The sequence below is a fragment of the Taudactylus pleione genome, unplaced genomic scaffold (assembly GCF_031769625.1).
Source record: "Taudactylus pleione unplaced genomic scaffold, aTauple2 ptg000092l, whole genome shotgun sequence".
In the NCBI taxonomy this organism is placed as follows: Eukaryota; Metazoa; Chordata; class Amphibia; order Anura; family Myobatrachidae; genus Taudactylus; species Taudactylus pleione.
Window position 1 is genome coordinate 6,367,363 of NW_028284494.1, and position 22,906 is coordinate 6,390,268.

Genomic DNA, 22,906 nt, shown 5'->3' on the forward strand with positions numbered 1-22,906 from the left:
GACTAGCCCTAAGCACTAAGGACACATCCCAAGGAGCCACCAGAGGAACAAAGGGGGACTGCATGCATTCCATGACAGAAAAGCTATGACGTCAGGCAACAACGCGATCAGTCTCAGAGTACAGAGAGGGTGGAAACCTGAGCCCTAAGGGATGAAAGGCCCACCTGCAGGAAAGAGAACCCAGGGAAGATGAAAAGAACAAGGTCTAAAGCCCCTGAACACCAAGAAAAAGAAATCCTCCAAACCCGGTGATAAATCCTAGCTGAAGCGGATTTGCGGGCAAGGAGCATGGTACGAATGACAGACCTGAAAAACCATTAGTCCTCAGAACGGATGTCTCAAGAGCCACCCCATCAAAGAGAGATTGGCCAAATCCGGATGGAAGCATAGACCCTCAGACTAGATCTGGCTGCATCGGGAGACGCAGAGGAGAGACTATGGAGAGGCCCCGAAGAGCCGCGTACCAAGCTCTCCAAGGCCAATTGGGAGCCACAAGGAGCACGGTGCCACCACGAGGAGCACGGTGCCGCCTTTACGTGTAAATCTGAATCAGTGAGTTTGGAGGGAATATGTACGAGTCCAAAGACCCACCAAACCGCTATGGCGTCCACAAAAGATCCCGGTTCCCTGGTGCGAGAAACGTATCTTGCTTTCTTGTCACAACCACAAGATGCCATCAAGTCAACGCCCAGAAGGCCCCAGCAACGAACCAGAAGCTCAAAGACATCTGGATGAAGAGACTTATTGCTCGAGTGATCATCCTGGCGGCTTAGGAAGTCCGCTTCCCAAATCTGGACCCCTGGAACGAAGGCCGCAGACAGCCAGGAGAGTCTGCACAGCTGCGAATGCGACTGACCTCCGTCAAGGTGATGCAACAGCGAGTGTCTCCCTGATGGTTGATGTAGGCAACGGCGGGTGCGTTGTCACACTGAACATGGATCGAACAATGCTGGAGCTCAGGCTGTGCTAGACACAGAGCCCGAAAGACCGCTCTGAACTCCAGAATGCTGAACGAAAGACTGCTCCCCTGAACTGTCCACCGACCCTGGATAAACTGCTGGCAGCCATCGGCCCCCACAAGCACAGGCTTGCGTCGGTGGTAAAAAGGACCCAAGCTTGCATCTAAAAGGGGCAGCCCCTGTCCAAGTGGGATACCTGGAGCCACCACAAAAAAAATAGCCATACCTTTTGAGAGAGGATGATGGGCTGCGACCTGATGAGGCGATAGGAACCGCTCCATCGGGTTATAACTTTCCTCTGAAGTGGCCGGGAGTGAAACTGGGCATACTTCACTCTGTCTCTGGTGGAGCCCATGTAGCCCTGGATACGCATGCTGGAATAAAAGGGCACTCGGTGGTGATGTAAGACTCCACACACACTGTACTGAAGGTCCTGAACCTTGTCCCCCAGAAGGGAGACTCTAACCTGTGGAGTCCCGAAAGACACCCAGGTGGAGCATCTGCTGAGACGGAGTTAAACACTTTCTCCAATAGCTGTTCCACCTGTGAGATTGTAGCAGATCTATAGCCAGACAAAGATGACCCTGGAGGACCACCAGTGTCTGGGCCAGGATAAGAAGTTCGCCCAGGTAAGGGAGAATTCTGACACCTGTGCACTGTAACAGAGGTGTCATAACCACTTACTTATGTGAAAACACAAGGAGCCACGGATACTAAAAGGCAAAGTTCGAAACTGTTACAGATCCCACCGGATAGCAACCGGAGGAAGCACTGCTGACAGTCCTCAATGTCCAGGAAGGCTATAAAAACCCTTAGTTCCAGCACCAGACTGATAAAAGGCAGAGACACCATGTGGAACCTGCGTACCCGGAAGAAGCGGTGAGAGTCTACAGGTTGAGTATTGGCCAAAAAGGCCCGCTCGGCTAAGAAGAAGTTAGTCTAGAATTCAGTGCCTCCCAAAGTACTGGGACAAGTACCCAGAAGACCAGAAGGAAGAAAAATGCACTCCAGCATAGCTCATGCTTTTCCAGGAAACAATGGTAGGCGTGTAGAAAGGACCTGGGTTGGAGGACGCTCCCGGAAGGGTAGAGCGTAGCCCTGAGAAACCACCCCGCATACCATGGGGTTCAAATTGGTCGCTAGTCTGGTCAAAAAAAAAAAAAACAAGCCGGCTTTCTACCCTGGTGCTCCCCAGGTGGAGGTCCGCCTCATCAATATGTGCCACTAGGGGTCGGTTCCTCGTCCTCTATTTGCAGGACCGACTTAATCTTAACCAAGGCCACGAGATTGCCAGGGTAGCCTTAGCCACCCCAGCGGAAGCCATAGCCGAATGTGCAATAGTAACTCCATGGTAATAAAAAAATCTTGGGTTAGGTTTCCAATTTCCTATCAATCAGTTCCGTAAGGGAAGGCGAAGTATAGGAAGGGTAGAGTTCTTAACTAGGCAGGCAATATGTGCATCAACCAGGGAGCAGACTCCCATTTGTGACGCCGCTTGTCAGGCAGCGGAGAAAAGGAAGACCTAGGCTCGGAGACCTGAAAGTCTGTCAGGTCTGGTCTAAGCCTCAGTTAAGAGGTCCTCAAGCCATTCTGACTTTGCTGGGTATTAAACCATCTCCACATCTGTAATAATGGACCCGACCTCCTCAAGGTCAGTCGTAGGCATAAGCAAACTGAAGGGTAGTGTTTTTCTGCCTGGATGGTCCGTGATTCCCTCCTTCCAGCAACTGCTGGATAAGGACAAACACCTGTGTCCAACCCTGAACTCACTGGAAGAGGTAACTAATTCATAGCTGCTCCCAAGTGGATGGCTGCAGGTTAGACTGCAGAACCGCGGCAAGGTGGGCCCCCGTAGGTGGGGGTATAACAAACCCGACCAGCTCATGTGGGATGTTAAACGGTTAAGCAGCTGTCATCTTACCAGCAACAGGGAAACCGACAAAGTTGGCTCCTGGTTGGAGACTAAATGGAACCTCTAGCTGCGCACCCATGCAGTACTAGATAGAGACTAGCCTGGATTGGATACTGAGGGGAGAGACCAAATAAAATGTGCATAACACAGGAGCTCCCACCTCTTTGTTTGCTCTTGGACGACATTATAGAATCAGAGGCAATCCCCACACACGAAGCTGTAGCAACAGATGTGTGCAATAAGGGAAAAGTGCAATGCATGTAAAGCAGCACCAATTGATATGTGGGGCGTAAAGGGGGGCACAGTGAACCCCTCACCCTGTTAATACAGGGGTTAACTGCCAGGGTCAGTGACTGACAGGCAGAAGAGAGAAAAAAAATTCCAATGAAAACAAACACACAAAACATATGCAAAAATATATATATATATTTATTTATTTTCTAGAGCGGTGAGCTGGCAATCCGATGCTTCAATGAGAGCAGCTGCATCCAGTGCCTTCCTATTACTCGGGCAGGGGTATAATACATATAGTGCAAACAGGCGACACTCAAGACAACTTACAAGAAACACAAACTCTGCTGGTAGGTTCCCTGCAGTCTGGCTGCGCACCTCTGTGCCTGTGAAGGACCAGACCAATATCACTGACCCAGTCCCCAGCACCATGGCCACTGGCCCCGAGGGTGGTGGAGGGGCAGCGCTGAACGTCCTACAGGACGCTCTGCGCTGCCACTCAAAATAAAATAAATACTTCAGAAGCAGCATCTGTTTGTAAGTGTGCCTGGCTCCTGCTGGCATCAAATGAGAAGTGGCTTGCCTGGGGCTGGGATGTACGGGAGAAGGAGGCTGGACTGCTTGAGAAGTCAGACTTTAAACCGTTTGGTGCCCAGTCCTACTGCACAGCCTATATCCCCAGCATTGTCTTTCTGCCCGCTATGGAAAGGAAGAAAATAGGACAATTCTTTGTCCATTTTCCTTGGGATGCCATATTGGGTTTCCAGATATTTGGGTTTATTAAGTCCTCCAAAAAACATATTGTCAATGTTCTCCATTGTCTATCACATCCTCAGATTGAGCAGCATGTTCAGCAAATCTGAGGATGCGACGGCCGCCGCCACTGGAGCGCGCATAGGGCCTAATTCAGACCCGCTCGCTAGCATGCGGCCGCTTGTTGCAGACTATGTTCACTAATGTGCACATGCATGTAGTTCGCAGTGCGTGTGCGCAAACTAGTACGAGCGATTGGAATGTGCTCGCTCGCCCTGCAAAGACAGCCCAGTGGAATGAGTGACAGGAGAGGCAGTTTGTGGGTAGTAACAGGGGCAGGCCAGTAGTAACGGGGGAGTAGAGTTGCGGACGCAGGTGTGCCAGAGTGTTTTCATGCCGTTTCTGGGGTGTGCATAATTAACAGGCAGCGTCATAGTACACGTCACCTGGTTGAATAATACACTGTAGTACTCGCAGTGCTTGCGGTAGGGTACAGTCGATGGCTGTATATACTTCCTGGAGATGACGTACGCTAGTGGGCGGCTAAAGACAGGCTGGTGGGCGTCTGTAAACACAAAGTGATCACTTGCCAAGACATAGTGGGCGTGCTTATGCCTTGCCGTGCAAGCGGCTCTTGACGTCACTTAGTGAATTTCCATAAGCAGGGAGCGAGCGGCAGCATCTAGCGAGCGGGTCTGAATCAGGCCCATAGTGTACACACACTGGACGATTTGATGTTCTGACCTGCCGGAAGACAGCAAATAGTTAAAAAAATAGTCTGTGTACCCAGCTTTAGACTGAATTCTGCCCCCAGTGATTGGCTTCTATTTCTCTCCTCTTTGATTAATTTCTCTATTTCTTCCCCCATTTTTTTTCCTTTTTAATGTTGTAGGGTTTAAAATTTGTTGAATACATTTATGTTCTCATTATTTCTGCTACTATTACCGGAACGATGTTCTTTCTTGTTATTACATTTAGCTGCTGAATGGACATTTTTTTTATTCTTACTCTTATGCTGCATACACGGTCAGATTTTGTTAAAGATCTGAACAATAACTATTGTAAAAATCGTTCAATCGTTCATATGTTGGGCATGCATTGACCAACGTTCCCGCATTTCAGATAACGATATCTGACATCGACTGTTTGCAGTAAGATTTGGACGATTTCATTCATTTTAATACTGTCAGAAGTTGTTAAAAAAATCATTCAAATCGTTGATGAAATCGTTCATCGTTGATCTAGCAAGTCTGACTGTGAATACAGCATTACAATAAAAACGATTTTAAAAAAGGTGCACCAATTTGACTTAAACAAAATTATATAAATTGAGCTTTAGTGCATTAAAAGCCAATTAAAAAATATACATTTATCTTATCTGTACAGCTACAAGTTGGTCTGATGAAACTCCTAGAGATGTACTACCATTTCAAGAAGGTTGGCAAGTCACTAGACACAACTGGATCTCACCTCTACTTCCAAAGTCTCTTCTGTTATCAGTATCACCACGATCACCTTAAGAGATAAGTAGATAAGAAATACCATACATCATAAAGGCTAATGTGTGAAATTGACTTTTAAAAGAACCACTATAAGAAACCATCACATAGGATAAGTACTTTGTCGGCAGCTACTTAAGAGAAAAGCTGGGTACACTCTATACGATATATTGTGCAATCATACGACACGTGAATAAACTGTATGACCATCATACAGTGTGTACAAAAAATTATAGTTATGGTAACACTTACCCTTTGTTAACGCCCTCGTCGAAGTCCATAGGGAGACCTTGTGATGTAGGTGGTGGATGAGGACACAGGGCACCACGTAGTTAAAGCTTTAGCTCCCACATTGGTCCATCCCTCTACACCCCACCCCCGAGCTAGAGGCACTTCAGTTCGTGACAAGCCAAAGGAGGAGAAGAGAAGGAAGACTGGTACACGCAAGAATCACACTCTCACAGAGAAGGAGACAGGAAACCGGTGACCAGAAACATAGCCCATATGAAGCCAGGTGTGTCAGGGCTAGTGCCCTGTGAACCCTATGGACTTCGAGGAAAGAGTTAACAAAGGTAAGTTTTACCATAACTCATTTCTTCTTCAGGATCCATAGGGCTCCACAGGGAAACATTGGGGATGTCCCAAAGCAAGTCCGGCGCCCAAAGGAAGCATACTGTGAGACGAAGGTATTGAAGGCATAGAACCTCAGTAAGGTATGGACAGAGGACCACGTGGCCGCCTTACAAAGCTGTTTAGCTGAGGCGCCAAGGCGAGCTGCCCACGAAAGACCCACAGAACAAATAGAATGAGCAGTAACAGAAGCCGGCACAGGAGGGCCTGCCTGCATGTAAGCCTGTGAGTTAGTCATGCGAAGCCATCTAGCCAATGTTTGTTTGTTGGCTGGCCATCCATATAGCACAAATAGGGAGTTCGGTTTCAGAAGGGGACTAGTACGGTCCACATACATCCTGAGGCCACAGACCACATCCAAAAGAGGCCTCGCCTGCCAAGAGGTCCAGTGATTGAAAGGCCGTGACTACAATTTGCTCATTAATGTAGAAACTAGTACAACCTTAGGAAGGAAACCAGGGCGAGTCTGAAGCACAGCCCTGTGGAAGATTAGAAAGGGGGAGCGACATGAGAGCGCCCCCAATTCTGACACCCTTCTGGCAGATGAAACACCAAAAGCAAGCGAATCTTAGCTATTAACCACCCGAGTTCTACCGAATTTAATGGTTCAACTTGAGGAACCTGGAGGGCACGAAGAACAACCGCCAAATCCCAAAGAGCCACTATAGAGACAAAGGGAGGTTGAATATGGAGGACACCCTGGAGGAAGGTGTGGATATCGGGTAGCGAAGCAAGTCACCGTTGGAACCACACTGAGAGCAGAGACATGCACCTTCAGTGAGGGCAGGCGAAGCCCAATGTCCAAACCTGCTTGAAGGAAGTCCAGGACTCTGGAAACTCTAAACACCTGGGGGTCATATTTTCTGGGACACGTATGCCACAATGTGCTCAGGAAGCCCTAAAAGATTTTTTTTATTTTAGAATTTGTTCATTTCAACTGGCTTACATCAACCATCAAGGAGGCACTCGAAGTGGGGCAGCAATGACAGAAGTGTCACTCATTCTGACATGGGCAGAGGGTCACCCCCCAGCTTACGCGCTCTGAGCATGGTTTTGACTACAGAGCTAGTGAATCCTTTGGACCTCAGGAGGGAGGTCTCAATAGCCATGCCGTCAAAGAGAAGATCTAGGTCCGGGTAAAGGCAAGGACCTTGAGCCAACAGGTCGGTCGTTGAAGCAGCAGGAACGAAGTGTCGATGGAGAGACGCTGAAGATCTGAGTACCAATGACGTCTGGGCCATGCTGGAGCCACCAGCAGGACAGTGCCTCCATCTTGTTTGAACTTCCGAAGAACTCTAGGAAGAAGGGAGACTGGAGGGAATAGGTACCCAAACTGGAAGGTCCACTTCACTGAATGCGTCTACAAAGGTTGCCTCGGCAGCTCTTGTTCTGGACCCATACACTGGCAGGTTGTGATGGTGTCGAGAGGCCATGAGGTCCACCTCTGGGAGGCCCCATCTGTTCACTAGGAGTTGAAACACCTCCGGGTGAAGAGACCATTCCCCAGGATGCTCGTCGTGACGGCTGAGGAAGTCCGCTTCCCAAATGGGAACTCCCGGTATGAACACTGCAGAGATGGTCAGGGGGTGACCCTGAACCCTGGTGGGCCCATGTAAGAATGCGTGACACTTCTGTCATTGCTGCCCAACTTAAGAGTGCTTCCTTGATGATTGATGTAAGCCACCGTTGTCGAACTGAACCTTTACAAGTTTTCCATGAAGTGCTGGTTTAGTTTGAGGGCCCTGTAGACAGCTTGTAGTTCCAAAATGTTGATTGGCAGGGTTGATTAGACCAATGTTCAACGGCACCAAAAGAAGTGTGGATCGGTTACTGCGCCCCAGCGACTGACGTCCGTTGTTAGGATTACACAGTCCGTGATCCAAAAGGGGTGACCCTTGGTCAGATGATAGGTCTGTAGCCACCAAGATAGAGACAGACGCACCACCGGAGAGAACCATCGTTTGAGCTTTGATCCGATGGGTAACCCCGTTCCACCTGGAGAGGATCAGCCTTTGCAAAGGCCTGGAATGGAACTGAGCATATTCCACCATGTTGAAGGTGGACACCATGGTTCCCAGGACCTACATTGCTGAGTGGATCGACACTCGGCGACTGTGGAGACATCCGAGCACTCATAGTTTAAGTGTGGAGATGTCAGAAAGATTCTCTGATCCTGAGAATCCAGCAGGGATCCAAGAAATATTCTCTGTGAAGGATTCAGGGAGGACTTATTCCAGTTGATTAACCATCTGTGCTTGTGAAGGAAAAACAATGGTTAACGGTGGATGGCTTTGAAGCACCTCTGGGGACTCTGCTAAGAGCAGGAGGTCAGCCAGATATGATGAGAGGTACACTTCCTGAATTCACACTCACCGTCTCCGGTCTGTCCCGAGACCGGATGTATGACTGCTGCGGTGACCCGCTCTTACCTGTCCCCTTATGTCCGGCTGCAGTCTGGGTCCTTCTACTGGGCCGGCTAGCAGGGACCTCTGGATGCCCGCGGAGATCCCCAGCTCTGTACTGGCATCGCAGCACTGGAGGGGTGACGGAGCGGCAGCGCAGACGCCCTATCGACAGTCTGCTGCTGCACGCTCTAAGTAGAAAAAAAGTAAATGAAAGAAATTAAAATAAAATGCTTTAGGGCTGCCTAAGCAGTCCTCGGTGTAATGGTGACTGGCTCTGGCTGGGCACCAACGAAACTGAGGTGCCTTTGGCTCGGGGGCGGGGGTATAGGGAGAGTGATCAGTGCATCCTGAGAGCTGAAAAGCTTTAACTGCGTGGTGCCAGGATAACTGATCCACCACCTACACCCCAAGGTCTCCCTCTGGAGCCTATGGACCCTGAAGAAGAAATCATGTGTTCTGTGCAAGTCTTGTCTTAAGTGAAATTTGAAAAACTGTTGCATCGTTTGTTACATCTTTCCAGCTTAATGCTGGATACACAGTGTACGACCCAGCGATACATTGAGTACACAGTACACACTGTCTGATCTGGAGCTATGAGTTACATTCTGCATGTAACAGCACTGTGTAGTTCATTGCATCGTCCCACCTGTCGTGCAGTAGAGCAGATGGGACGATGCAATAAACAATGGATCGACCGTACAAACTACACTGTGTACCCGATTCGCTACGGAACTATATATCGTACAATACTTTGTTTAGTGTGTACCCAGCTTAAGGCTCATCCCAAGTCTTCTTGCTCATGATTATATCCCTCCCCACATTACGACCTAGACAGAAAAGACTCACTTCTTCCAAAGTCTCTTCTATTGTCAGTATCACCACGATCACCTAAAATAGATCAGTACATGAGACCTCAACCCAAACATGCTAGGTGTAGGAGCAAGCATCACTATGAGAAAACTAGAGGATAACTAATCTATTGGAAAACTGAGCTACTTATAGTAACTGTCAGATTACACCTTCCTGATAGCAATTATTCCCACCACACATTATTACATAGACCCAAACAGAAACTTCTCACCTCTTCTTCCAAAGTCTCTAGCGTTATCAGTATCACCACGGTCATCTTAAACAAAGAATAAAAATGTGAAAAAAAATTATGAATTTTGCTTCAGAAGTACTATTGCGAGATACTATGGTAGAGTTTTATGCATAGTCAAGAGGGATTATCAAATGTATGTCTAACATTAACATTTTTGCAAAATATAAGAGCAAAACCATTGCGCCCAAACAAAATATATGGAAATATTTATAGGAAAAGCCATACCTGCATAATAAATACAGACCAAGCATAAAACAAATCTATGTGTAGAACTTGCGTCCATGAACATGCCTGAGCACTTCTTATGATTGCTGGGTCTGGGTGAGAGGGGAAACTCAAAAAGTTCCACATTTTAAAAAAAAAATATACAGTAGCTGATGCAGATTGCAGTGAGGGTCTGACACATATAGCAAAGTCGAACAGGAGCAATGCAATAATATTCCACTGGTGCAATTGGCAGAAACGACAGTGTAGAAAAAGAAAAAAACAAACAAACAGCCTTTAAATTCATTCGGATTGTAGAGCTCAGTACAGCAATTGAAATGTAGGCATGTGTAAAATAATGAAGTGACCACCAGAGAGCAGCAGCATCTAACGTAGTAAAATGAAGAACTTGTGACCTGTTTATTTTGAGCAGAAAGTCATTGAACATGAATGTCTGCATTCTGTTAGCAGGCTTATAAACTGGAAGTTGGCTGCATGTGTATTCCCTGCTGCTAGAGAGCTGTGACAGAAATACTATAGAGCAGGGTGTCAGGCTCATACAGCCACACTTTGTGAAGACAAGATGTCATCAAGACGTCAAAGAGGGTGGCTGAACACACAGTAGAGATACATTAGCAAATAAGTGTGGCAGCTAGTCTAGTTTTCTGTTGGCTCCTGAAGGGTGAATAAGCCGAGTGTCATTTGCAGGGAGCTAGCCTAGGCGGCACATAGCTCCTCATATACAAAAAGTGCCTTTTAGGGCAGGGTAAAGAGATCTGCTTCACAGGCAGGAGTTAGTCACCAGGACTAAAATCAGTCAGCAAAGCACATATACATGTGCATGGTGGTATTTGAGGGTAGGGAACCAAAAAAAAAAAAAAAAAAGAGAGTTATGGTAGACTTACCTTTGTTAAGTCTCTTTCTTCGAAGTCCATAGGGTCAACAGGGAGACAATGGGAAGTAGGTGGTGGATAGGAGGATCAGACACCAACAGTTAAAAGCTTTTGCTGTCCCATGATGCTCCGGTCCTTACCCCCCCCTATAGCCCGCCCACAGAGAATCAGTTTGTAAAGAAGCCCAAGGAGCAACATGAAAGAGATGGAAGACTGGTACAGTTAATCACAACAGAGAAACAAACTGGTGACCAAGAGAAGAAACCCATAGAAGCCAGGTGTGTGAAGGCGGGTACCCTGTGGACTCCAAGGACTTCGAAGAAAGAGTTAACAAAGGTAAGTCTACCATAATTTTTTTTCTTCAGGGTCCAAAGGGCTTTATAGGGAGACAATGGGGATGTCCCATAGCATTGTTCAAGGGCAGGAACGCTCCTCAACTGAGAGGAGAATCCGACATCCAAACAAAGCATCTCGAAAGGCAAAGGTATCAAAGACATAGAACCTAAGAAAGGTGTGGACAGAAGATCACATGACCGCCTTGCATAGTTGTTTGGCAGAGGCGCCACGGTGGGTGAGAGAAATGGAGAAATGGTAGAGACAGTTTCCGACACAGGAAGGCCAGCCTGCGTGTAAGCCTGTGAGATGCAAAGCCGTCTGGCCAGAGTACGTATGTTTGTTAGCTGGCAAGCCCTTCCTGTGGAATCAATATAGTGCAAAGAGTGAATCCGTTTTGCTGATAGAACTAGTACGGTTCACGTAGATCTCCAGAGCAAGGACCATATCCAAGGAGGCCTCACCTGCCGAGAGGTCTGGTGATTGGAAGGCCAGAATCACAAATTCCTCATTAAGGTGGAAACGAGAGACCACCTTGGGAAGGAAGCCAGGGTGCGTTCGAAGAACAGTCCTAACTGAATGAAAGTTCAGAAATGGCCCAGAAGAGCGCCCCAAGGGCAGACACGATCGCAAGAAAAAAAAAAAAAAAAAAGTCTTTACAGAGATCCATTTGACATCTACCGATTCCTGGGGTTTAAACAGAGGGGCCTGAAGAGCTTGGAGAACCACTGACAAATCCCACGGAGCCACTGGAGGGACAAAGTGTTTTGAATATGGAGGCCACCTTGAAGGAAGGTGTGAACATCCGGTAGTGGAGCAATTTTATAATGGAACCAGATGGACAGAGCAGAGACAACACTTTCAGATAAGCCAGGCGGAGTCTGAGATCCAATCCAGCTTGAAGAAAGGCAAGGATACTAGAAACCTGAAAAATCTGAGGGTCAAACCTTCTGGTAGCACACCCCAGTCATGCCTGAATTTCCGAAGGACCCGAGGAAGAAGGGAGACTGTAGGGAAGAGGTACGCCAGATGGAAAGTCCACTTCACTTACAAAGCGTCTCTGAAGGCTACTTCGGGATCCCTCGACCTGGACCCGTACACCGGAAGCTTGTGGTATGAGGTCATGAGGGCCACGTCCGGTGGGCCCCCTGTCCACCAGGAGCTGAAAGATCTCTGGGTGTAGAGACCACCCTCCAACGTGCACTTCGTAACGGCTGAGGAAATCTGCTTCCCAATTGAGAATCCCGGTATGAACACTGCCGAGATGGCCGGGAGAGGACATTGGGCCTATGTGAGAATGCAAGACTCTTCCGCCATAACTGCCATGCTCATGGTAAAGGAGTCGTAGGAAGCCTAAAGGGCAGAGCCTGACATTGGTAATGTTGCTGTAGTATAGCAAACCGGAGATACTGCTGATGAGAAGGCGCTATAGGTACATGCAGGTAAGAGTCTTGAATATCCAAAGACATCATAAAGTCCCCAGGCTCCATAGTCAGGACAATAGAGTGTAAGGTTTCCATACGAAACCTGGGTACTCTGATAAACTTGTTCAGAGACTTGAGATTGTGGATAGGCCGATGAGACCCATTGGGCTTCTGAACTAACAAAGGGGTAGAAAAGCCCTTTCCTCGCTGTGAGGGGACCGGAATTATAATCCCTGAGAGCAGTAAGGACTGAATGGCATTCTGGGAGAACACCCACTGGTGCATAAGCCATAAGGAGAGTATACCTGCTTTTACTGTGAATTTTGATGACAGTGCATTTTAATGATTCTGTACATTTTATAAGTTTGTTTATTTCTGGTTACAAGGGCCCAACACGTTTCGTCAGATAAACTATCAAGGGTGTGCACACCCTTGATAGTCTGATGAAACGCGTTGGCCCTTCCCAGACTGCACCACTGTCTCTTGAAAAATTACCATCTTACTCATCTTTTATTTCTTATATTTATCTATTTTTTTTTTTTTAAAAATACATTTAAATTTTCCCTTTAAAAAATAAAAAAGTGCGGTTTTATTTGACTACCAGTGCAGCAGTGTCTGATTTTAGTGCCGATTTATTATTACACCTACTTCTAGCGTATTTTTACCGTGATATTTTATGGAATATATTTTATGCCTGATTTGTTTTTACTAAATAAAATCGTTGTTATATTTAACACACATCTGTCATAAGTTTACGGACTTGGGACACCAGAGGTCGCAGTCACGCTATTTTTGTCTTGCTAATTGTTTATATAGGCTACTTGCCATCAGCTATTTTACTTAAGGTTGAGCTGATGCCTAATATATCCATTGGGAGTATCAAATACGACTTGAGTTCTGCTAAACTGTGTGATAAAGACTGTTGTACTGTGGTGCTGTCTACAGCCTTCATATAAAATGCTTGTTATTCTTGCCTTCGTCAGACAAAGCTGCAAGAATGTATCACACAATCTGGCACAGTGCAGAGAGCAATCCAGATATATGTGCAGTATGGAACAATGTAGTGCACAACACAGATACATATGTGACAGCCCTTACAAATATAGGGAGATGTGAGGTACAATGAACCCCCTATACTTCAGTATTCCAGGGTTATATTGATAAACAGGGAAAGGTATAAGCTGACCATTTGAGAAAAAAAAAGAAAGACAGCAGCGATATTGTAAGTCACATACAATGCAGATTATACAATCTAACTGCAGTGGGCACTAAAATCAACTACACAGACCGCAGTGGCTGGTAGGATAAAGCGCTGTATAAACCTGGACCTTGGGAGAGGTATACAGGGAGACCGGACCTAGCGTTACCAGAGACCTGAAAATGGCTGCCGTGAGTCTGAGAGAGGGGGGAGGGTGAGGGAGGAGTAGTTTAGGGGCGGAAATACTGCAGTGGAATGGCGCCGAAGGGAGAAAGTCTTCTCCCCTATGCTGACAACCACCGGGTCCCTGGCCTTAATCTGTGCCCTATGCCAGTACAGTAATGCCCTGGTGGTCTAGTGGACTCCCGGACGAACTGGTGTCCACATCAGAACCTCTGGCCTATCTCCTGAGGAAAGACTGTGCATAGACGTGGGTCTCCCCACAAGTGAGGATCCACCTTGCCTGTCCCTTTGAGGTTCCGGCTGGGGTCTGAGGAGACTGCTATCTAGGTCCCCCTAGTACCTAGCTGAGGGCTGGTGTCGCAGCGCCGCGGAAGGGTGATGGAGCAGCAATGCAGACATCCAGAGAATTGTCTAGCGCTGCTGCACTTAGTAAAAATGAAAAAAAAAAAAAAAGTTAAATCATTAAAATAAAGTTTGGGCTGCTTAACCTGTTCTAACGGTGGTCCAGCTCCTGCCAGACACCAACGAAACGGAGTTGCCCTCAGGTTGTGGGCGGAGTATAGGGGGAAGGACCAGAGCATCCTGGGACAGGATAAAGCTTTGCTGTTTGTGTCCGGTCCTCCAAGTACCACCTACACCCCATTGTCTAACTGTGCAGCCCTATGGACCCTGAAGAGAAAAAAAAAGTTCCTAACACACATGAACATACATGTAGATTTCTATAGTTTGTGAAATCATTCAAACACATTAAAACATACATGTGAGCAAATCTTTGTTCTTAGCAAGTGACTAATAAAACTTTTTAAATTTAATTTCTATTCGGCTTGTAATCCCGTAATCATTAATCAAGATGACTAATGGTCTGTAGGTGTGACAGGATTAATCAAAGCTAAATGACAATTTACACTCATTAGTGAATACCCACCTCTGCAACCATTAAGATTTAGAGGTTTATGTAACAATGATCGCGGCAGTGCCGCAAGCAGTCCATATTGCGACTGACTAACTTAATTTAAGTATCCCTGCTAGGTACTGAATGTCCCTGGAGTCACATCCCGGCCACATCGGAGGAGTCTTTTACATTTTCTAAAGACGTCTTCTGAGAATCTAACACTGCGCATGTGAAGTGTCAGTTTCCGGAGCCAAGTGGAGGGATCATACATAAAACTACATAGGCATAAAGTGGATTATGCCATCTGTCGACAGCGTAAAGTGAATGCGACCAGTAGAGGTCATAACAGTACGCTGCACATTATATCGTACGGGTTACAGAAGCACAAGTCCTGTCCCTACGTCATTGCAGTCTACTGCAAACAGTGAAACTCCTCTAGTTTGCTCAGCAACACATGTTGGATAGTAGATGATTGGAAACTGGTCATGTGGTCTGACAAATCATGTTATCAATTACACCATGCAAATGGTAGGGTGAGGATATGGTGACACCTGCACAAAAGCATGGATTTCTTTTATCATCATCTTGACTCATCAGCCTGGCAGAGGGCTCCAGATGTAATGAGCGGCATACTGTACTCCAAGAGGCCATCTTAATTGATCAGTTTCAGAATATCAATAATTTGATGCACGGTTGCCTGTCTGTGGGACCGAACAAGTCTGACCACTCTCCATTTAAACAGCATCCAGTACCCACTAACGACCACAGGCCTTGCGCTCAGACCCAGGTTTTGTCTGCTGGTCCATTCTGTGTACACTAACTGCCGCTCTCTAACAATTCACCAGGGCAGCCGTTTTGCTAATGCTCACAACACTGCTGCGAGTGCCAATCATCCAACGTCGTTCAAAGTACATCAGATAGTCTCTGCATACCTTCGCTTTTACAGATTCAGATATGTTCGCACTCTCTGCGTAACAGCCATATAGCATAAAATCAACTAATGTTCATAATTTAGCCAGTATTATGTATATGCACATGGAACGCAATCTTGAGATGGTACTGTAGTTAATAAAAAATATAAACTCACCAGAATTGAATGAACCTCCCCGGCCTCCTCTTCTTCCTCTTGATCCAAAGCCAGAGTTTTCATTGTTAAAGCCTAATTGACAAAGATGGGGGGGAAAAAAAAAAAATAAAACACAGAAATACACACAGATCCTCCATCTAAGCTGTACTAATGCTGCATACACACAAAGATTTTCTGTCCAACCATCCAACTAATCGATTGGTTGGAAAGAAAATCTGGTAAGGTATGGGAGTAACTGATGATCAGCAATTTGCTCCTAAATGCCAGAAAACAGACGAAAATGGTCGTTCATACAAGTTTGCTTAATGTTTGATCTAAACAATTTGTTCAAACTGTTTTTGTTCATTTTCCGGCGTTTGGGAGCAAATTGCTGATTGTCATTTGCCTTATCATACCTTACCAGATTTTCATTCCAACCCATCAACTAGTTGGATGGTGTATTGGGAGAGCAAAATGGCTACTGACAGCCATTTCTATTCATGGTTCTTATGGAATGTGGAAAGCAGACAAGTCATAAATCCACAAGGCGTTGTCTACTGCGATGTACGCTTGCGTTAAGTTTTAGAAAGTCTATCAGTAGTTAACCAATAGAGTAGTTTGAAGTATGTTTATGCCCATATTAGTAAGAGTTAGATGGGTATGACAAGTAGGATACTATATAAACGAAGAACAAAGGAGATACCAGTGGCCTGCCCTATGTCTGGACCAGACTGCAGTTGGTGGCCAGGAAATTGTTCGTCCAGCTATTTCTGAAATAGACCCAGGATCGTATAATCATTTTATATTCCGAAGCTAAATAACTATTATTCTTTAATATCTTGTTATTTCTTGTAATAAATTATATCTTTTTTTAAGATACTGGTATGTGTCGCTTAATTAACCTTCTGTATCCAAGAACCTTATTTCGTACCACCGGGAACAGAAGGTTGGACAGAAAATATTTACGTGTGTACCCAGCTTAAGGCTCATTCACAAACCATCTGCTTTTATTGCGTCAATGAAAGAATGAAAAGCACACAAAAAAGGACAATCCAAATCAATGTTGTAGCTCACACCAACACATTCTAAAACCTTTAACCACTTACCTGGCGCAGCCACATGGGATGCGACTGCAGCCAGCTAAGGCTTTCACAGACAGTGGCATCCTATGAGAAAGGCATTGTAGATTGCCCCTCTGAGCTCTATTGCTGACCTCTGCATGAGTTTTTAATGCTGACTTATGGGCACTGGGATGAGGGTAATGTCACTGGTTGATCTATTGCCACTGTGAAACGTGTTGTCATTGGGGAATCAAAATGGCTCAAAAATATTGACATGTGGTTTTAAAAAATTTGGTAAAAATAGTCAAGTGATAAAAAACCAATAGTCACAATTTAAAACGGTTTTAAAGTTAATTATATAGGTCTATTATTTACATGAACAATATAAATAGTTTTTATATTTGGCTAAAAGGGTATCCCATTCTTTCACTGCTACTAAACAGGATGCAATGAAAGGAAGAGCTTATCTAAAATGAAAGGAATACAGCAGTTGCCAACAAATGTAAAGAAATCAATGAAAAGTTAAAATTACCAAATAAGTTCACTACATCTTCTATTCAAACATCAGAAAATTATTTGTATACAAAATTCAAGGGCAGTCCCCGATGTCCAGGTCCTCTGTCAAATCTAAGATTGCGAGCAGGGCCACCTGTGGACTATTTGGACCAAAGACCATGCATGTCTCGGGGAAGGGGGGTAGGGGGTATGCATCAGATATAGAGGAGCTAAGTCAGGAAAAACAAGAGATATGGTAAGAACTTACCTTTGTTATCTCTGTTTCTACGAAGTCCATAGGGTCCACAGGGTAGACCTTGGGGTATAGCTGAATCTGGATCCATGGGCACCACGCAGTTAAAGCTTTTGCTACTCCCAGGATGCACTGGGTCCATCCTCCTCTATACCCTGCCCCAGAGCCACAGGCACCCAAGTTAGTAAGTAGCCAAGGCCAGAGTAGAAAAAAACAGAGAAGGAAGACAAACACACAAGAACCATACTCACGGAAAGGGAGACTGAAAACCGGTGACCAGCCACATAGCCCATATGAAGCAATAACAAAGGTAAGTTCTTACTATCTCTTGTTTTCTACTTCAGGGTCCATAGGGGGTCCACAGGGTTGAAGCAGTTCAACTAGGAGGGAACGCTCCTGTGCTGAAAGGAGAATCCAGCGCCCGAAGGATGCATCCTGAGAGGCGAAGGTGTCAAACGCATAGAACCTCAGAAAGGTCTGGATGGAAGACCAGGTGGTCGCCTTACATAGCTGAACAGCCGAGGCGCCACGGCCAGCAGCCCACGAGGGACCCACAGACCGAGTAGAATGAGCCTTAACAGAGGCCAGAACAGGCAAACCCTCCTGTGCATAAGCCTCACAAATAACTACACGAAGCCATCGGGGCAAAGTTTATTTGTTGGCAGGCCAACCCCTCTTATGAAAACCAAAGAGGACGAACAAGGAATCCAACTTCCGAATGGAACTAGTCCGGTCCACATAAACTTTGAGAGCACGGACCACATCTAAGGAAGCCTCACCAGCCGAAAGATCAGGCGACTGAAATGCCGTCACACCAATTTCCTGATTAATGTGGAACTTAGAAACCACCTTAGGAAGCAAACTCGGGCGAGTGCGAAGCACCACACTGTCCTGGTGAAAAATCAGAAAAGGAGGACGACAGTACAGCGCCCCCAATTCTGACACCCTCCTGGCCGAAGCAATAGCCAGGAGAAAAGCAGTCTTTACCGTCAACCATTTGAGTACCACCGACTCAAGAGGTTCAAATTGAGGACCCTGCAGGGCCCGAAGCACCATCGCCAAATCCCAAGGAGCCACAGGGGGAACAAAGGGAGGCTGAATCCTGAGAACCCCCTGGAAAAAGGTGCAGACATCTGGCAAAGTAGCGATCCTACGCTGGAACCACACAGATAGTGCAGACACATGAACTTTCAAAGAAGCTAGGCGTAAACCTAGTTCCAAACCAGACAGAAGGAATGCCAAAACCCTAGAAACATGAAACGCCTGCGGATCGTATTTTCTGCACTCACACCACTGAAAATAAGTATGCCACACGCTGCGGTAAATCCTGGCGGAAGCAGGCTTGCGCGCCTGCAGCATCGTGCTGATGACAGAGCTGGAAAAACCCTGTGACCTTAAGACTGATGTCTCAAGAGCCACACTGTCAAAGAGACTACCCAGAGGTCCCTGAGACAACAGGTCCCAACGTTGAGGAAGAAGGAACGGAGCGTCGATGGAGAGGCTCCGAAGATTGGAGTATAAGGACGTCTGGGCCAAGCCGGAGTCACCAACTGAAGTGTGCCGCCGTCCTGCTTGAATTTCCGAAGTACCCGAGGCAGCAGGGATATCGGAGGGAATAGATACGCCAGCTGAAATGTCCATTTCACATACAGCGCTTGCGCCGGCGTCTCTTGTCCAGGACCCGTACAGGGGCAGCTTGTGATTGTGACGAGAGGCCATAAGGTCCACCTCCGGCAGTCCCCATCTGTCCACGAGTAGTTGAAATACCTCTGGGTGAAGCGACCATTCCCTGGGATGCACGTCGTGACGTCTGAGGAAGTCCGCCTCCCAATTGAGGACTCCTGGAATGAAGACTGCCGAGATGGCCGGAAGGTGACACTCCGCCCAGGCCAGGATGCGTGACACCTAACATCGCTGCTCGATTGAGAGTCCCCCCCCCCCCCCCCCATGGTTGATGTATGCCACCGTGGTCGGATTGAACCTGCACGGCCCTTGCTTGAAGAGCGTGACCGTACAACTGGAAGGCCCTGTACACGGCCCGAAGTTGCAGAATGTTAATGGGGAGAACCGCTTCCTCCGCAGTCCATCGGCCCTGAAGTGAAAGTAGACATGTTACTGCTCCCCAACCCCGGAGACTGGCATCTGTCGTGTGCAGAACCCAGTCCGGGATCCAAAAGGGGCGACCCTTGGAAAGATGAGATGTCTGAAGCCACCAAGCTAGCGACAAGGGCACCTCCGGAGACAACGCCAGCATCTGAGTCCTGATCCGATGTGGTAACCCGTTCCATTTGTTTAGAATCAGCCCCTGCAGGGGCTTGGAATGGAACTGGGCATACTCCACCACGTCTAATGTCGACACCATGGACCCCAGAACTCTCATTGCCGAGTGAACACTCTGCAACTCTTCAAGCAACTGCGCACCCGCAGTTGTAAGGAGGAAATCTTTTCTGGAGTCAGAAAAATCTTTTGCTGATGAGAATCCAGCAGGGCTCCCAAAATGAACCATCCGTTATGATGGAATCAGGGAGGACTTTTTCCAATTTATCAACCACCCGTGCGCTTGCAGACAAGCGATCGTCAGGTGGAGATGTTGAAGCAGTAGCTGCGGAGAGTTTGCCAACAAGAGGTGGTCGCCCAAATACGGCAAAAGCCGTATACCCTGGCTCCGTAGATGGGCGGCCAAGACAGCCATAATCTTGGTGAATACCCTTGGAGCTGTGGAGAGGCCAAAGGGCAGAGCCTGAAACTGGTAGTGGTGTTGAAATATAGCAAACCTCAGGTACCGTTGGTGTGAAGGCGCTATAGGAACATGAAGGCAGGAGTCCTGGATGTCCAGGTAGACCATGTAGTCACCAGGTTCCATAGCCAGAATGATGGGACACAAAGTTTCCATCCTGAATTTGGGCAATCTGAGGAACTTGCTCAGCGACTTTAAATTGAGGATAGGGCGAAGAGACCCCATGGGTTTCTGCACCAGAAATAGAGTAGAATAGTAACCCGTGCTGCGTTCAGAAGGCGGAACGGGAACAATGACCCCTGTTTTCAGCAAGGAGTCTATCGCTTCCTGAATCTGCAAGGCCCTGGTCTTGTCCTAAGAAGGACTCGTGCAGAAGAACTGATGGGGAAGTCTGTGACAAAAAGAGAGGGCGTACCCATGAGATACCACTTCTCGAACCCAGGCATCCATGGTGGTGTTGTACCAACAGGGGGAGGCCCGTCCCATCAGGCAGAAGGTTTATCCGCCGGCTTGGAAGAAAGGAGTCTAGCGCCCCACACTTATTTCTTAGGCTTAGAGGTGGCCTTAGTCGCCGACTGCCTCGGGAAGGACTGTCCCTTGGACTTTCCCAGAGTACGAAAGGACCAAAATGCAGAGGTCCTAGACTTAGAAGGTGCAGCTGCCGCAGGGATAAAAGCTGACAGACTTAGCCTAGGTATCCGCTATTTTGTCCAGGTCTGGGCCAAATAATTCCCCATTAAAAGGTAAGGCTCCCAGTCCTTTCTTGGAATCAGCGTCCACTCTCCAAGAACGCAGCCACAAAAGACCGGCGAGCAGACAACGCTGCAGCAGATACTCTGGAAGTCAGAAGACGCTTCTCCAATATAGGAAGCGGCATCCCTCATCTGTCCCACTAAAGCTCTCTGCATTTCTGAAGCATCCTCTGGAAAAGTATCTTCCAGAAAATTGGTCCAGCTCTCAACGGCCTTAGCCACCCAAGAGATGGCAATGGACGGACGGTCCACTGGCCCGGAGGGAGAATAAATTGATTTTAAACAAGTCTCCACTTTCCTGTCTGTGGGATCCTTTAGGGAGGAAATGTACGGCCAAGGCAAAGTAGCGCTTTTGATTAAGCGAGTAACATGAGAATCCACCACGGACGGAGTTTCCCACTTTTTGCAATGACCTGCAGGAAACTGATAACTAGACGCTAAACGTTTCTGCGGCTGGAACCTCTTACTAGACGATTGCCAGGCCTCCGCCATGTGGTCAGTCAGCTGGTCAGATAGGGGAAGAACAGCCGAAGTCACTTTTGTCTGTTTGAAATTTGGATACTTGGATTTAGGAGCTGGTGCGTCATCCTCTATATTAAGAATAGACCGCACAGCCCTAACCAATGGCGGCACATTAATGGAAGATTTAGTTTCCACCTCCCGGACCGGGGAATCAGAGTCAGAGTCCTCAAGCAATTCCCCATCATCTGAGGATGCCTCAGAGTCTGATACCTGCACAGACTGGGACGACGCCTTCTGAGGCTTGCCACTTCGCTGCATAGATTGAAAGGCTGAAGATGAGTCCGCAAAACTCTGGACTGAATTGGATAACACATTCACCCATGGTGGTTGACCCGTCTGAGGTAGACATAGAAAGGGAATGACGGACTGCTGTGTCGCCGGAGGGGACTGAAAATACATATACTTTCCATGCGCTGAAAAGGTGCGCTGAGGAGACTGCAATAGATGCGGTATACCCTGAGAAGGGGAGGGGGGGGTGGCTGGTTGGGGTAATCCCCTAGGGGGAAGGGTAGTCGGGACCGCCAATCGGTCCGCGATGGAAGCCAGCACCTGAGAAAACACCGCCCAAGGAGGTTCTTGCGAAATTGGGGGGTTAGAGGGACCAGGTAACTGCTGGCACCACACACACACAGCCCATCCTGTGATAAATCCTCCTGATTAACACCTACAACATAGCGCCTGCAGAAAAACAGAGTGGGAGCCGCGGAACGCTCAACTTCCTCGTCAGACGGTAAAAAAAAAAAAAAAATATATATATATATATACACACACACACAGATATATCAATGCAATGGGGAAGTTCAGTGATTTACTCCTGGCGCATCCCCAAGCGTGCAGCACACAAGCCCACAGATATGGCACCGTGTAGCGCGCAACCGTATGTGACCGACCTCACAATACATGAATTTATATAAGTGAGATCCAAGAAAAGCCCTTCCCATACAAGGGATAGGTATAGACTGACAGTAAGTAGAAATAAAGCACAGTCAGCACTAGCAAGTCACATACAATGCAGAAAGTTATACTCACTGCACCTTTACACTACAATCAACCTGCCCAGATTCAGTGTCTGGGAGGGCTATAGTGCTGTGTACACTGTCCTACCACCAGGGGAGAGGTACACAGGAGGAACGGTCCACTTGGCTGCCCGAAATCTGCGCTGCCTCTTGATAGAAAAGATGGCCGCCGAATACCTCAGAGGAAGAACGGCCGCAGGAGGAAGCAGCTCAGCGTCGCCAGACCATGCGCTGGAAAGGCGCGCTGAGCTGAGGAGACGCTAGACATGGAAGGCTCTCCCCCCTGGCTAGCATTTAACCCCCGGGATGCCGGCTCCCACTATATTCCCTGGTGGTCTAGTGGACACGCGAGGTATGCCTGCATAGAGGGGGAGCCCGCCGCAACC

General features: G+C 47.3%; 1 protein-coding gene across 5 annotated transcripts in view; it reads right to left on the reverse strand.

The window, feature by feature from the left end:
- Positions 1–22,906, reverse strand: part of DDX4 (DEAD-box helicase 4) — a 366,926-nt gene that overhangs the window by 157,264 nt on the left and 186,756 nt on the right. For 3 of the 5 annotated variants that reach the window (XM_088469406.1, XM_088469405.1, XM_088469404.1), the window contains 4 exons: positions 15,706–15,777; positions 9,471–9,515; positions 9,236–9,277; positions 5,326–5,370 (listed from right to left, as the gene is read on the reverse strand). In XM_088469406.1, the coding sequence (XP_088325532.1) occupies positions 5,326–5,370; positions 9,236–9,277; positions 9,471–9,515; positions 15,706–15,777 (204 nt within the window). The remainder of the gene's footprint in view (positions 1–5,325; positions 5,371–9,235; positions 9,278–9,470; positions 9,516–15,705; positions 15,778–22,906) is intronic. The other 2 variants (XM_088469409.1, XM_088469408.1) reach the window with 1 other exon arrangement.